The sequence below is a fragment of the Somniosus microcephalus genome, chromosome 3, assembly GCF_052327205.1.
Source record: "Somniosus microcephalus isolate GS21.2 chromosome 3, FLI_Smic_1.0, whole genome shotgun sequence".
Classification (NCBI taxonomy): domain Eukaryota; kingdom Metazoa; phylum Chordata; class Chondrichthyes; order Squaliformes; family Somniosidae; genus Somniosus; species Somniosus microcephalus.
Genome location: NC_140989.1, coordinates 372827235 through 372843939, shown reverse-complemented (window position 1 = coordinate 372843939; position 16705 = coordinate 372827235). Strand labels below are relative to the sequence as shown.

The window sequence follows — 16705 nt, the reverse complement described above, 5'->3', positions numbered from 1 at the left end:
GACGAGAATGAGGAACATAAAGAAATTATTATTAGTAAAAAAACAGTACTAGCAAAATTAATGGGACTAAAAGTCGACAAATCCCAAGGACCGGATGACCTACATCCTCTGGTTCTGAAAGAGGTGGCCATTGGGATAGCGGACGCATTGGTTGTCAACTTCCAAAATTCTATAGATTCTGGAATGGTTCCTGCAGATTGGAGGATAGCAAATGTAACCTCGCTATTTAAGAAAGGAGGGAGAGAGAAAACGGGGAACAACAGACCTGTTAGCCTCCCATCAGTAGTTGGGAAAATGCTGGAATCTGTTATAAAGGATGCAATAACTGGGCACTTAGAAACTAATAGTAAGATTGGGCAGAGTCAACATGGATTTACGAAAGGGAAATCCTTTTTAACAAACCTGTTGGAGTTCTTTGAGGATGTAACTAGTGGAGTAGACAAAGGGGAACCGGTAGATGTGGTGTATTTGGATTTTCAGAAGGCCTTCGATAAGGTCCCACACAAGAGGTTGGTGAACAAAATTAGGGCACATGGAATTGGGGGTAATATACTAGCATGGATTGAGAATTGGTTATCAGACAGGAAACAAAGAGTAGGGATAAACGGGTCTTTTTCAGGATGGCAGGCTGTGACTAGTGGGGTACCGCAAGGATCGCTGCTTGGGCCCCAGCTATTCACAATCTATCTCAATGATTTGGACGAGGGGACTAAATGTAACATTTCCAAATTTGCTGATGATACAAAGCTAGGTGGCAGTGTCAGTTGTGAAGAGGATGTGAAGAGGCTTCAAGGGGATCTCGACAGGCTCAGTGAGTGGGCGAGAACATGGCAGATGGAATATAATGAGGATAAATGTGAAGTTATCCACTATGGTAGAAAAAACAGAAAGGCAGAGTATTTCCTAAATGGTGAAAGATTGGGGAATGCAGATGTTCAAAGGGACCTGGGTGTCCTTGTACATGAGTCACTGAAAGTGAATGTGCAGGTGCAGCAAGCCATTAGGAAGGTAAATGGTATGCTGGCCTTCATTACAAGAGGATTTGAGTACAGGAGTAATGAAATCTTACTCCAATTATATAGGGCCTTGGTGAGGCCACACCTGGAATACTGTGCACAATTTTGGTCTCCTTACCTAAGGAAGGATATACTTGCCACAGAGGGAGTGCAACGAAGGTTCACAAGATTGATTCCTGGGATGGCGGGACTGTCGTATGAGAACAGATTGAGTAAACTAGGCCTGTATTCTCTTGAATTCAGAAGAATGAGAGGGGATCTCATTAAAGCATACAAAATTATTACAGGGCTTGATAGGGTGGATGCTGGGAGAATGTTTCCCTTGGCTGGGGAGTCTAGAACCAGGGGCCACAGCCTCAGGATAAAAGGTAGGCCATTCAGGACTGAGATGAGAAGAAATTTCTTCACACAGAGGGTGGTGAATCTTTGGAATTCTCTACCCCAGAGGGCTGTGGAGGCTCAGTTATTGGGTATATTCAAAACAGAAGTCGATAGATTTCTGACTAGTGAGGACATCAAGGGATATGGCGATAGGGCCGGTGAATGGAGTTGAGGCAGAAGATCAGCCATGATCTCATTGAATGGCGGAGCAGGCTCGAAGGGCCGAATTGCCGACTCCTGCTCCTATTTCTTATGTTCTTATGTTCTTATGTTCTTTCAGGCACCGCATTCCAGATCACAATGACTCGCTGTAAAAACATTCTCCTCATCTCCCCTCTGGTTCTTTTGCCAATTCCCTTCACTCTGTGTCCTCTGGTTACCGACCCTCCTGCCACTGGAAACAGTTTCTCCCTATTTAATCTATCAAAACTCTTCATAAATCTGAACATCTCTATTAAATCTCCCTTTAACCTTCTCTGCTCTAAGGAGAACAATCCCAGCTTCTCCAGTCTCTCTGGGGGGGGGGGGGGGGGGGGCGATATTCTGACGTCCGAGGAGGCGGGTTTGGAGGCGGGAAAATCGGAAACAATGAGGGCGGGTTCAGTACTGCCTCCAACCCGCCTCCACGGGATTTTACCGGTGCTGGTTTTGCAGGGCGGGAGACGGTCCTGCCTCCAGCTGGCCAGAGCGCTTGTTAAGAGGCTTAAATGCTCGTTAAGGGCCTGTCTAAGCCTATTTTGAGAGGCCCTCGTGATTTTTCGACCATTTTGGCATGTTCCACGACCCTCCTAAACCACGCCAGCTAAACTTGGCGGGTTGACTCGTGGGTGGTCTCCTCACAAGAGCAGCTCAAACATTAAATCGGAGAGTTAGAAACATAGAAAAATAGGAGCAGGAGTCGGCCATTCGAGCCTCCTCCGCCATTCAATATGATCATAGGTGATCCTCTATCTCAATACCATATTCCCGCTCTCTCCCCATACCCCTTGATACCCCTTGTGTCTAGAAATCTATCTATCTCCTTCTTAAATATATTCAGTGATTGGCGTCCACAGCCTTCTGTGGTAGAGAATTCCACAGGTTCACCACTCTCTGAGTGAAGAAATTTCTCCTCATCTCAGTCCTAAATGTCCTACCCCGTATCCTGAGACTGTGACCCCTCGTTCTAGACCCCCCAGCCAGGGGAAACATCCTCCCTGCATCCAGTCTGTCTAGCCCTGTCAGAATTTTATACGTTTCAATGAGATTCCCCTCTCATTCTTCTAAACTCTAGTGAATACAGGCCTAGTCGACCCAATCTCTCCTCATACGACAGTCATGCCATCCCAGGAATCAGTCTGGTGAACCTTCGCTGCATTCCCTCTATTGCAAGTATATCCTTTCTGAGGTAAGGAGTCCAAAACTGCACACAGTACTCCAGGTGTGGTCTCACCAAGGCCCTGTATAACTGTAGTAAGACATCCTTGCTCCTGTACTCAAATCCTCTTGCAATGAAGGCCAACATACCATTTGCCTTCCGAACTACTTGCTGCACCTGCATGTTTGCTTTCAGTGACTGGTGTACAAGGACACCCAGGTCCCTTTGTACATCAACATTTTCCAATCTAGCACCATTTAAATAATACTCTGCCTTTCTGTTTTTCCTACCGAAGTGAATAACTTCACATTTACCCACGTTATACTGCATCTGCCATGTATTTGCCCACTCACTCAACTTGTCTAAATCGCCTTGAAGCCTCTTTGCATCCTTTTCACAACTCACAATCCCACCTAGTTTCGTGTCGTCAGCAAACTTGGAAATATTACATTTGGTTCCCTCATCCAAATCATTGATATATATTGTGAATAGCTGGGGCCCAAGCACTGATCCCTGCGGTACCCCACTAGTCACCGCCTGCCACCCTGAAAAAGACCCATTTATTCCTACTCTCTGTTTCCTGTCTGTTAACCAGTTTTCAATCCATGCCAGTATATTACCCCCAATCCCATGTGCTTTATTTTTGCACACTAACCTCTCATGTGGAACTTTATCAAAGGCCTTCTGAAAATCCAAATACATCACATCCACTGGTTCTCCCTTATCTATTCTACCAGTTACATCCTCAAAAAACTCCAGTAGGTTTGTCAAACACGATCTCCCTTTCATAAACCCATGTTGACTTTGCCTAATGCAGTTGATATTTTCCAAGTGTCCTGTTATCACATCCTTTATAATTGACTCTAGCATTTTCCCTACTACTGATGTTAGGCTAACCAGTCTGTAGTTCCCTGTTTTCTCTCCCTCCTTTTTTAAATAGTGAGGTTACATTTGTCACCCTCCAATCTGCAGGAACTGTTCCATAATCTATAGAATTTTGGAAGATGACAACCAATGCATCCACTATTTCCATGGCTACCTCATCAGGGATTAGTTGCAGGTGGCAGAACATTGCTTTAAAAGGGCTTTGAGCACTTTTAGCAGGCCTTCCGAAGTTGGAGGTGCTGCAGCTTGAATCTATCAACTGTGGGACCTCCTTGGAAGACCCTCTCCCCGCTTGCAATGAGCGCTTCCCCAACAGAAACATCTGCAAGCAGCATGGGAAATATTCATTTTCTTTCACCATGGACCTCAGATGAGGATGAGGATGAGGAGGATGAGGAGGAGGAGGATCTGGAGGAGGAGCAGGAGGAGGAGGTCAGAGCGCCGGTGTATCGACCAGCAGCAGCGGCAGCATGCGAGCACATGGCTGCCCGGGATGCAAGGGATGAACTTATCATGGCTAGATTTGCATAGGTTGCCCAAGTTGGCACATGTCCTTGGCTCCATCCTAGGACATCATTGACAATGGACATGACTCTCTGGCCTCCTTTCACTCAGGCCACCAACCTGACAACGCAAGTGTGGCAGAGCCCGCAATGTGGAGCTGACTAAGGCGAAAGAACAGATGGCATAACACCAACATTTTGGCTTCAAATCATTTTAATTCTTTCCAACACGGATGGCATTTCATCAATACACATAAACATTCACCCAATCTGCACACATCTGGAGGTTATATCCCTTGCCAGCTGTACCCACACAGCCTTGGTTTCTTTGGGAGGCCTCTTCCTCCCAGATGAGTGGAAGAGCACCTCCCTGCTAGCTGTCAACCCCTCAAACAACATTTGCAGCGCCTCATCCGAGAGCCTCGGGGAGGCCCTTGCCTTGGAATTGGACATCGTGGTTTCTCAAAATATGTTGCAGGTGGTGCAGCACAGGCAGAAATCCTGTGGAATGAGCCAAGGCAGCAAGAAACCATAAAATCAGGCAGGAAAAGAGATGTCATAGAGTGATAGAGTTATACAGCACAGAAAGAGGCCCTTCGGCCCATCGTGTCCGTGCCGGCCATCAAGCCCTGTCTATTCTTATCCCATTTTCCAGCACTTGGTCCGTAGCCTTGTATGCTATGGCGTTTCAAGTGTTCATCTAAATGCCTCTTGAATGTTGTGAGGGTTCCTGCCTCTACCACCCTTTCAGGCAGTGAGTTCCAGATTCCAACCACCCTCTGGGTGAAAAAGTGTTTCCTCAAACCCTTCTAAACCTCCTGCCCCTTACCTTGAAACTCTGCCCCCTTGTTATTGACCCCTCTACTAAGGGGAAAAGTTCCTTTCTATCTACTCTATCTGTGCCCCTCATAATTTTGTACACCTCAATCAGGTCCTCCCTCAGCCTTCTTTGCTCTACGGAAAACAACCCCAGCCTGTCCAGTTTCTCTTCATAGCTGAAGCGCTCCAGCCCAGGTAACATCCTGGTGAATCTCCTCTGCACCCTCTCCAAAGCAATCACATCCTTCCTATAGTGTGGCGACCAGAACTGCACACAGTATTCCAGCTGTGGCCTAGCTAGCATTTTGTATAGCTCCATCATAACCTCCCTGCTCTTATATTCTATGCCTCGGCTAATGAAGGCACGTATCCCATATGCCTTTTTAACCACCTTATCTACCTGTCCTGCTGCCTTCAGGGATCTATGTACATGCACACCAAGGTCTGATCTTCTGTCTTTCCTAGGGTCCTTCCATTCATTGTGTATTCCCTTGTCCTGTTAGTCCTCCCAAAATGCATAACCTCACACTTTTCAGGGTTAAATTCCATTTGCCACTGTTCTGCCCATCTAACCAACCCGTCTATATCATCCTGTAGCCTGAGGCTTCCCTCCTCACTATTTACCACTCCACCAATTTTTGTGTCATCTGCGAACATACTGATCATACCTCCTACATTCAGATCTAAATCATTAATGTACACTACAGACAGCAAAGGACCCAGCACCGATCCCTGCGGTACACGACTGGACACAGGCTTCCAGTCACAAAAACAACCTTCGACCATCACCCTCTGCCTCCTGCCACTAAGCCAATTTTGGATCCAATGTACCAAATTGCCCTGGATCCCATGGGCTCTTACCTTCTTGAGCAGTCTCCTATGTGGGACTCTGTCAAAAGCCTTACTGAAGTCCATGTAGACTACATCAACTGCACTACCCTCATCCACACACCTAGTCAACCCCTCGAAAAATTAAATCAAATTGGTTAGACATGATCTCCCCCTGACAAAGCCATGCTGACTATCCTTGATTAATCCTTGCCTCTCCAAGTGGAGGCTAATTCTGTCCCTCAGAATTTTTTCCAATAATTTCCCTACCACTGATGTTAGGCTCGCTGGCCTGTAATCTCAGGATTGCTACCAGTGCCACGTGCTAGTCAGAGTAGAAATAGAAGGATATTTCAGATGAATACGTGGCTAGAGGAATGGTGCAAGGAGGAGGGATTCAAATTCCTGGGACATTGGAACCGGTTCTGGGGGAGGTGGGACCAGTACAAAATGGACGGTTTGCACCTGGGCAGGGCCGGGACCAATGTCCTAGGGGGAGTGTTTGCTAGTGCACTGGGGAGGGTTTAAACTAAAATGGCAGGGGGTTGGGAACCTGAGCGGGGAGACAGAGGAAAGGGAAACAAGGATAAAAGCAAAAGACAGGAAGGAGAAAAGCAAAAGTGGCAGACAGAGAAATCAAGGGTTTAAATCAAACATGGCCACAGTAAATAATAATTCTAAAAGATCTAAGAGTTTTAACAAAACAAGCCTGAAGGCTTTGTGTCTTAATGCGAGGAGCATTCGTAATAAGGTGGATGAATTAGCTGCTCAAATAGAGGGAAACGAATATGATATGATTGGGATTAGGGAAACATGGCTCCAGGGTGGCCAGGGCTGGGAACTCAACATCCAGGGGTATTCAATATTCAGGAAAGATAGGCAAAAAGGAAAAGGAGGTGGGGTAGCATTGCTGGTTAAAGAGGGGATTAACACAATTGTAAGGAAGGATATTAACTCTGATGATGTGGAATCTGTATGGGTAGAACTGAAAAATACCAAGGGGCAGAAAACGTTAGTGAGAGTGGTATATAGACCTCCAAACAGTAATGCGGAGGTCAGGCATGGCATTAAAAGGGAAATTAGAGAAGCGTGCAATAAGGGCACAGCAGTCATCATGGGTGACTTTAATCGAGTGGGCTAACCAAATTAGTAACAATACAGTGGAGGAGGAATTCCTGGAGTGTTTACGGGAAGGTTTCCTGGACCAATATGTCGAGGAACCAACTAAAGATCAGGCCATCTTAGACTGGGTATTATGTAATGAGAAAGGATTAATTAGCAATCTTGTTGTGTGAGTCCCCTTGGGTTGGAGCGATCATAATATGATAGAATTCTTCATTAAGATGGAGAGTGAAGTAGTTGACTCAGAGACTGGGGTCCTGAATTTAAATAAAGGAAACTACGATGGTATGAGGCGCGAGTTGGGTAGGATTGATTAGGGAATGTCACTCAAAGGGTTGACGGTGGATAGGCAATGGCAAACATTCAAAGATCGCATGGATGAACTACAGAATATGTTCATCCCAGTTTGGCATAAAAATAAAACAAAAAAGGTGACTCAACCGTGGCTAACAAGGGAAATTAGAGATAGCATAAGATCCAAGGAGAGGACATATAAATTGGCCAGAAAAAGCAGTAAACCTGAGGATTGGGAGCAGTTTAGGATTCAACAAAGGAGGACAAAGGGATTAATTAAGAGGGGGAAAATAAAGTATGAGAGTAAGCTTTCAGGGAACATAAAAACTGACTGTAAAAGCTTTTATAGATATGTGAAGAGAAAAAGATTGGTGAAGTCAATCATAGGTCCCTTGCAGTCAGAATCAGGGGAATTTATAATGGGGAACAAAGAAATGGCAGACCAATTAAATACATACTTTGGTTCTGTCTTCACAAAGGAGGACACAAATAATGTCAGGGAACATAGGGTCTAATGAAAGGGAGGAACTGATAGAAATCAGTATTTGTAGGGAAATGGTGTTAGAGAAATTGACGGGATTGAAGGTCGATAAATCCCCAGGGCCTGATAATCTACATCCCAGGGTACTTTAGGAAGTGGCCCTAGAAATAGTGGATGCATTGCTGGACATTTTCCAAAATTCGATAGACTCTGGAACAGTACCCATAGATTGGTGGGTAGCTAATGTTACCCCACTGTTCAAAAAAGGTGGTAGAGAGAAAACGGGGAATTACCTACCGGTAAGCCTGACATCGGTAGTGGGGAAAGTGCTAGAGTCCATTATAAAAGATGTAATAGCAGAGCACCTGGAAAAAAGTGACCGGATCGGACAAAGTCAACATGGATTTACAAAAGGTAAATCATGCTTGACTAATCTACTGGAATTTTTTGAGGATGTAACTGGTAAAATAGATAAAGGAGAACCAGTGGATGTGGTGTATTTGGACTTTCAGAAGGCTTTCGATACGGTCCCGCATAAGAGATTAGCCTGTAAAGTTAAGGCACATGGGATTGGGGGCAAGGTATTGACTTGGATAGAGAACTGGTTGGCAGACAGAAAGCAAAGAGTTGGAATAAAAGGCTCTTTTTCCGAGTGGTAGGCAGTGACTAGTGGGGTACCGCAGGGATCGGTCCTTGGACCCCAGCTATTCACAATATATATTAATGGTCTGGACGAGGGAACTAGATGTAATATCTCCAAGTTTGCAGACGACACAAAGCTGGGTGGGCGTGTGTGCTGTGAGGAGGATGCCGAGAAACTCCAGTATGATTTGGACAGGTTGGGTGATTGGGCAGAAGCATGGCAGATGCAATATAATGTGGATAAATGCGAGGTTATCCACTTTGGTGTCAAAAACAAGGCGGCAGATTATTATCTGAATGGCAATGGATTGGGAGAAGGGGAAGTGCAACGAGACCTGGGTGTCCTTGTGCACCAGTCGCTGAAGGTAAGCATGCAGATGCAGCAGGCGGTTAAGAAGGCAAATGGCATGTTGGCCTTCGTAGCAAAGATTCACCAGGCTGATACCTGGGATGGCAGGAATGACGTATGAGGAGAGATTGTGTCGATTGGGATTATACTCACTGGAGTTTAGAAGATTGAGACGGGATCTCATCGAAACCTATAAAATTCTGTCAGGCCTGGACAGACTAGATGCAGGAAGGATGTTTATGATGGCCGGGGAGTCCAGAACCAGGGGTCATAGTCTAAGGATAAGGGGTAAGCCATTTAGGACTGAAATGAGGAGGAATTTCTTCACCCAGAGAGTGGTGAACCTGTGGAATTCTCTGCCACAGAGGGCGGTGGAGGCCAGTTCATTAAATATATTCAAGAAGGAGTTCGATATATTTCTTAAGGCTAAAGGGATCAAGGGATATGGGGAGAAGGCAGGGACCGGGTACTGAATTTGGATGATCAGCCATGATCGCATTGAATGGCAGAGCAGGCTTGAGGAGCCGAATGGCCTACTCCTGCTCCTAGCTTCTATGTTTCTATGTAATTCCCTGGTTTATCCCTACTACCCTTCTTGAACAATGGGACTATGTTAGCTGTCCTCCAGTCCTCTGGCACCTCCCCTGTGGTCAGAGATGTTCTGAAAATTTGTGTCAGAGCCCCTGCAATCTCCTCCCTTGCCTCACACAGAAGCCTGGGATACATCTCGTCTGGGCCTGGGGATTTATCCATTTTTAAGCCTGCTAAAACCGTTGGTACCTCCTCCCTCTCAATGCTAATTTGTTCAAGTATATCACAATCGCCCTGCCTGATTTCTTTGCCTACATCGTCCTTCTCCATAGTGAACACAGATGGAAAATATTCATTTAAAATCTCACCGACATCTCTACACACAGATTGCCACTTTGATCCCTAATGGGCCCTACTCTTTCCCTGGTTATCCTCTTGCCCTTAATATACTTACAAAACACCTTGGGATTTTCCTTTATTTTGCCCACCAGTGTTTTCATGCCCCCTCTTCCCTCTCCTAATTTCTTTTTTAAGTCCCCCCCTGCACTTTCTATACTCCTCTAGGGCTTCCACTGTTTTTAGTCCTTTGAATCTGCCAAAAGCCTCCCTTTTTTTCCTAATCCATTCTTGTATATCCCTTAACATCCAGGGTTCCCTGGGCTTGTTGGTCCCACCCTTGACCTTTACGGGAACATGTTGGCGCTGTACTCTTCTATTTCCTTTCTGAAAGACTCCCATTGCTCAGAGCAGCAGAGGCGAGTTTCAGTCCCAAAACACTCATTGACCAAGGGCATCCCACACCTCTGAAATCAACTGGTCAATCAGGGGAAAATCGCAATTTTTTGTAAACTATCAGTGGAGGCGGGTTTCAAACCCATCCAAACCAAAACCCGCCTCCATCTCGCCTCCAGTGGAAAAATCACCCCCCACATCACTGAATTTGCAGGGCTATGGACAGGCGATTTGGACTAATTGGAAAGCTTTGCCAAAGAGCCAGCACAGGCACGATGGGCTGAATGGCCTCCTCCTGTGCTGTCTGATTCTGATTCTGTAAGTGTCTGAGTCGACACGAACCTTCAGGTCAAGGCATTCGCCAGCGCAAAGCAGAGTGTGACTCACCCTCCCGTTGACGGCTCCACGCCACCACCCGTTGGCACCACTCTTGCTGTAGATCTTCACCGTGTCTCCCTCCTGAAGGGAGAGTTCCCTCATGTCTCTCGCCGAGAAGTCGTACTGAGCCACCGCCACTCCCACCACTTTTGGGCTCAAAACTGCCAACAAGAAAGAAAGACTTGCATTTCTCCAGCACCTTTCCCCACATTGGAACATCCCAAAGTGCTTCACAGTCAATGGCGCACTCTTTTGAAGTGTATTCACTGATGTAATGCAAAAAACACAGCAGCCCATTTGCACAAAGCAAGATCCCATAAACAGCAATGTGGTAATGACCAGGTGTTAGTTGAAGTATTAATATTGGCCTCAGGACACCAGCGAGAACTCCCCTGCTCTTCTTCGAATAGTGCCGTGGGTCAGGCGGGCCCTCGGTTTAATGCCTCATCTGAAAGATGGCACCTCCGACAGTGCAGCAGTCCCTCAGTACTACCCCTCCGACAGTGCGGCGCTCCCTCAATACTGCCCCTCCGACAGTGCAGCGCTCCCTCAGTACTGTCCCTCCGACAGTGCAGTACTCCCTCAGTACTGCCCCTCCGACAGTGCAGCACTCCCTCAGTTCTGCCCCTCTGACAGTGCGGCGCTCCCTCAGTACTGCCCCTCCGACAGTGCAGCGCTCCCTCAGTACTGCCCCTCAGACAGTGCAGCGGTCCCTCAGTACTGCCCCTCCGACAGTGCAGCGCTCCCTCGGTACTGCCCCTCCGACAGTGCAGCGCTCCCTCAGTACTGCCCCTCTGACAGTGCAGCGCTCCCTCAGTACTGCCCCTCCGACAGTGCAGCGCTCCCTCAGTACTGCCCGAGACAGTGCAGCATTCCCTCAGTACTGCCCGAGGCAGTGCAGCACTCCCTCAGTACTGCCCGAGACAGTGCAGCACTCCCTCAGTGCTGCCCGAGACAGTGCAGTGCTCCCTCAGTACTGCCCGAGATAGTGCAGCGCTCCCTCAGTACTGCCCCTCCGACAGTGCAGCACTCCCTCAGTACTGCCCGAGATAGTGCAGTGCTCCCTCAGTACTGCCCGAGATAGTGCAGCGCTCCCTCAGTACTGCCCCTCCGACAGTGCAGCGCTCCCTCAGTGCTGCCCTCCAACAGTGCAGCGCTCCCTCAGTGCTGCCCAAGACAGTGCAGCCCTCCCTCAGTACTGCCCGAGATAGTGCAGCGCTCCCTCAGTACTGCCCCTCCGACAGTGCAGCGCTCCCTCAGTACTGCCCCTCCGACAGTGCAGTGCTCCCTCAGTACTGCCCCTCCGACAGTGCAGCGCTCCCTCAGTACTGCCCCTCCGACAGTGCAGCACTCCCTCAGTACTGCCCCTCCGACAGTGCAGCGCTCCCTCAGTACTGCCCCTCTGACAGTGCAGTGCTCCCTCAGTACTGCCCCTCCAACAGTGCAGCGCTCCCTCAGTACTGCCCGAGATAGTGCAGCACTCCCTCAGTACTGCGCTGGGAGTGTCAGCCTGGATTATGGGCTCAAAGGAGCTGTTACACTACTTGGTGCATTTCGTAGGCCACCAAATAGTGGGAAGGAGACAGAGGAGCAGATTTGCAGGGAAATTACTGAGACGTGCAAGAACTATAGAGTAGTGATGATGGGAGACTTTAACTACCCTAATATTGAATGGGGCAGTGATTGTATTAAGGGCAAAGAATTGGAGGAATTTCTGAAGTTTGTTTGGGAGAAGTTTCTCTTTCAGTACTCCGCCAATCAGTAAGATCATGGCTGACCTGATCTTGGCCTCAATTCCACTTTCCTGCCTGTTCCTCATAACCTTTGACTCCCCTGTAGCTCAAATATCTATCTCTGCTTTGAATATATTCACTGACTCAGCCTCCACAGCTCTCTGGGTTAGAGAATTCCAAAGATTCATGACCCTCTGAGAGAAGGAAAAGGAGCAATTAGAATAAAAATACTCCTAGAATCATAGAAAGTTACAGCACGGAAGGAGGCCATTCGGCCCATCGTGTCCGCGCCGGCCAACAAAGAGCTATCCAGCCTAATCCCACTTCCCAGCTCTTGGTCCGTAGCCCTGCAGGTTACAGCATCCCAAGTGCACATCCAAGTACTTTTTAAATGTGGTTAGGGTTCCTGCCTCTACCACCCTTTCAGGCAGTGAGTTCCAGACCCCCACAACCCTCTGGGTGAAGAAATTTGCCCTCAAATCCCCTCTAAACTTTCCACCAATTACTTTAAATCTGTGTCCCCTGGTTTTTGACCCCTCTGCTAAGGGAAATAGGTCCTTTCTATCCACTCTATCTATGCCCCTCATAATTTTATACACCTCAATAAGGTCTCCCCTCAGCCTCCTCTGTTCCAAGGAAAACAGACCCAGCCTATCCAGTCTTTCCTCATAGCTAAGATTCTCTACTCCCAGCAACATCCTTGTAAATCTCCTCTGTACCCTCTCTAGTGCAATCACATCTTTCCTGTAATGTGGTGACCAGAACTGCACGCAGTACTCTAGCTGAGGTCTAACTAGTGTTTTATACAGTTGAAGCATAACCCCCCTGCTCTTGTATTCTATGCCACGGCTAATAAAGGCAAGCATTCCGTATGCCTTCTTAACCACCTTATCTACCTGGTCTGCTACCTTCAGGGATCTGTGGACATGCACTCCAAGGTCCCTTTGTTCCTCTACACTACTCAGTGTCCTACCATTTAATGTGTATTCCCTTTCCTTGTTAGCCCTCCCCAAATGCATTACCTCACACCTCTCCGGATTGAATTCCATTTGCCACTGTTCTGCCCATCTGCCCAGTCCCTTGATATCTTCCTGCAGTCTGGAGCTTTCTTCCTCACTATCAACCACACGGCCAATTTTTGTATCATCTGCAAAATTCTTGATCATGCCCCTACAATGGAGTCTAAATCATTGATGTATAGCACTTAACTGGAGGAGGGCTAATTTCAGCGAATTGAGGAGGGATCTGGCCCGGGTAAATTGGAGTCAAAGACTGGCAGGCAGAAACATAATGGAGCAATGGGCGGCCTTTAAAGATGAGATAGTTCTGGTACAGTCTAGGGACATTCCCACAAGGGGAAAAGGGAGGGAAACCAAAACCAGGGATGAGGGACTTCAGTTTTGTGGAGAGACTGGAGAAGCTGGGATTGTTCTCCTTAGAGCAGAGAAGGTTAAGGGGAGATTTAATAGAGGTGTTCAAAATCATGAAGCGTTTTGATCGAGTAAATAAGGAGAAACTGTTTCCAGTGGCAGGAGGGTCAGTAACCAGAGGACACAGAGTGAAGGGAATTGGCAAAAGAGCCAGAGGGGAGATGAGGAAAAACTCTTTACGCAGCGAGTGGTCAGGATCTGGAATGCGCTGCCTGATAGGGTGCTGGAGACAGATTCAATAGTCGCTTCAAAAGGGAATTGGATAAATCCTTGAAGGAGAACAAATTGCAGGGATCTGGGGAAGAGCGGGGGAGTGGGACTGACTGGATCGCTCTTCGAAAGAGCCGGCGCAGACTCGATGGGCCGAATGGCCTCCTCCTGGGCTGGACTATTCTAGGATTCTATGAAGTCTCTGGAGTGGGACTTGAACCCATGACCTTCTGAATCAGAGGTGAGAGTGCTGCCCTCTGAGCCACGGCTGACACAGGACACAGAATGAACAAGCAGCCGGCAGAAACAATCTGAAGTCTTTCGGCCGTGAGTCTGAGCTCGAGGCGGCTCTGAGAGACTCGCTGATAAAGGAATAACAAGAGACAGATTCTGTGTGCAGCACTGCCCTCTGGTGCATGTGTAAGGACAGGCACAGAGTGTAGGGAATTGAACACACCAACCAAACAGCCAGCTTACTTTCCACAGACCGAGTGTTCCACCAGCCTGAGACTCAACTGAGGAGTCATAGGCCAGGGATTATTACCGCACCAGGCAGGATCAGCGCAGGCCGGGGACGGAGCCTGGACCTTTCCTGCTCTGTCTGTCTCTTCGCCGGGAGCAAGTGGAAGCCAAGCGCAAACAGCGGAAGGAGCGCACGTCAACCCAAGCACCCCACCCGCCCGCCCCTTCAACCACCGTCTGCCCCACCTGTGACAGAGACTGTAGGTCCCGCATTGGACTCATCAGTCACCTGAGAACTCATTTTTAATGTGGAATCAAGTCATCCTCGGTTCCAAGCACTGTCTAAGGGTGTGGGGCTCAGTACCACACCGGAAGATCCCAGAAATCCAGCACTCGGTTATAATCCATTCATTTTGTTAACACAGCTCATAATCCAGAAGGGAATTGATTGTGTTAAACATCAACCCCGGCAGATTCTCTGTCAAATCCGACCATGTGAGAGGCAAACAGTCAGCAGCTGGCAGGATTCAGAACTCACTCAGCTCACAGACCAGAGAAAAATAATCGGAAAATCAACCACTCGATCCTTCAACATCCTGGAGGGGCAACAAAACCATTCAGGCAGGAAAAGATTCCCGACTCCAATGGGTATGTGAGCGGAACCAGTGTGACGGGGAGAGTGCGACAGGGAGAGTGCGACGGGGAGAGTGCAACGGGGAGACTGTGAAGGGGAGAGTGCGACGGGGAGAGTGCGACGGGGAGAGTGCGACGGGGGAGTGTGCGACGGGGAGAGTGTGACGGGGGAGTGAGACGGGGGAGTGTGCGACGGGGGGAGTGCGAAGGGGAGTGTGCGACGGGGGGAGTGCGAAGGGGAGTGTGCGACGGGGAGAGTGCGACGGGGAGAGTGCGAAGGGGAGTGTGCGACGGGGGGAGTGCGACGGGGGGAGTGCGACGGGGAGAGTGCGACGGGGAGAGTGCGACGGGGGAGTGTGACGGGGAGAGTGCGACGGGGGGAGTGCGACGGGGGAGAGTGCGACGGGGAGAGTGTGACGGGGAGAGTGCGACGGGGGGAGTGCGACGGGGAGAGTGCGACGGGGAGAGTGCGACGGGGGAGTGTGCGACGGGGAGAGTGCGACGGGGAGAGTGCGACGGGGGAGTGTGCGACGGGGAGAGTGTGACGGGGAGAGTGTGACGGGGGGAGTGCGACGGGGGAGTGTGCGATGGGGAGAGTGCGACGGGGAGAGTGCGACGGGGGAGTGTGCGACGGGGAGAGTGTGACGGGGAGAGTGCGACGGGGGGAGTGCGACGGGGGAGTGTGCGATGGGGAGAGTGTGACGGGGGAGTGTGACGGGGGAGTGTGCGACGGGGAGAGTGCGACGGGGAGAGTGTGACGGGGGAGTGTGCGACGGGGAGAGTGCGACGGGGAGAGTGCGACGGGGGGAGTGCGACGGGGAGAGTGCGACGGGGAGAGTGCGACGGGGGGAGTGCGACGGGGGAGTGTGCGACGGGGAGAGTGTGACGGGGGAGTGTGACGGGGGAGTGTGCGACGGGGAGAGTGCGACGGGGAGAGTGTGACGGGGGAGTGTGCGACGGGGAGAGTGCGACGGGGGAGTGCGACGGGGAGAGTGCGACGGGGAGAGTGCGACGGGGGGAGTGCGACGGGGGGAGTGCGACGGGGAGAGTGCGACGGGGAGAGTGCGACGGGGAGAGTGCGACGGGGGAGTGTGCGACGGGGAGAGTGCGACGGGGAGAGTGCGACGGGGGAGTGTGCGACGGGGAGAGTGCGACGGGGGGAGTGCGACGGGGAGAGTGCGACGGGGAGAGTGCGACGGGGGAGTGTGCGACGGGGAGAGTGCGACGGGGAGAGTGCGACGGGGGAGTGTGCGACGGGGGGAGTGCGACGGGGAGAGTGCGACGGGGAGAGTGCGACGGGGGAGTGTGCGACGGGGAGAGTGCGACGGGGAGAGTGCGACGGGGAGAGTGCGACGGGGGAGTGTGCGACGGGGAGAGTGTGACGGGGGAGTGTGCGACGGGGAGAGTGCGATGGGGAGAGTGTGACGGGGGAGTGTGCGACGGGGAGAGTGCGACGGGGAGAGTGCGACGGGGAGAGTGCGACGGGGGAGTGTGCGACGGGGGAGTGTGCGACGGGGAGAGTGCGACGGGGGAGTGTGCGACGGGGAGAGTGCGACGGGGAGAGTGCGACGGGGAGAGTGTGAAGGGGAGAGTGCGACGGGGAGAGTGTGAAGGGGAGAGTGCGACGGGGAGAGAGCGACGGGGAGAGTGCGACGGGGAGAGTGCGACGGGGAGAGTGCGACGGGGAGAGTGCGACGGGGAGAGTGCGACGGGGGAGTGTGCGACGGGGAGAGTGCGACGGGGAGAGTGCGACGGGGGAGTGTGCGACGGGGAGAGTGTGACGGGGAGAGTGCGACGGGGGGAGCGCGACGGGGAGAGCGCGACGGGGGAGTGTGCGACGGGGAGAGTGCGACGGGGAGAGTGCGACGGGGGAGTGTGCGACGGGGGGAGTGCGACGGGGGGAGTGCGACGGGGAGAGT

At 50.5% G+C, this 16705-nt stretch overlaps 1 protein-coding gene across 3 annotated transcripts in view; it reads right to left on the bottom strand.

Moving 5' to 3' along the window:
* Positions 1-16705, bottom strand: part of LOC147122438 (guanine nucleotide exchange factor VAV3-like) — a 307623-nt gene that overhangs the window by 5978 nt on the left and 284940 nt on the right. For all 3 annotated transcript variants that reach the window (XM_085983597.1, XM_085983596.1, XM_085983598.1), the window contains one exon: positions 10328-10479. In XM_085983597.1, coding sequence (XP_085839723.1) covers positions 10328-10479 — 152 coding nt within the window. The remainder of the gene's footprint in view (positions 1-10327; positions 10480-16705) is intronic.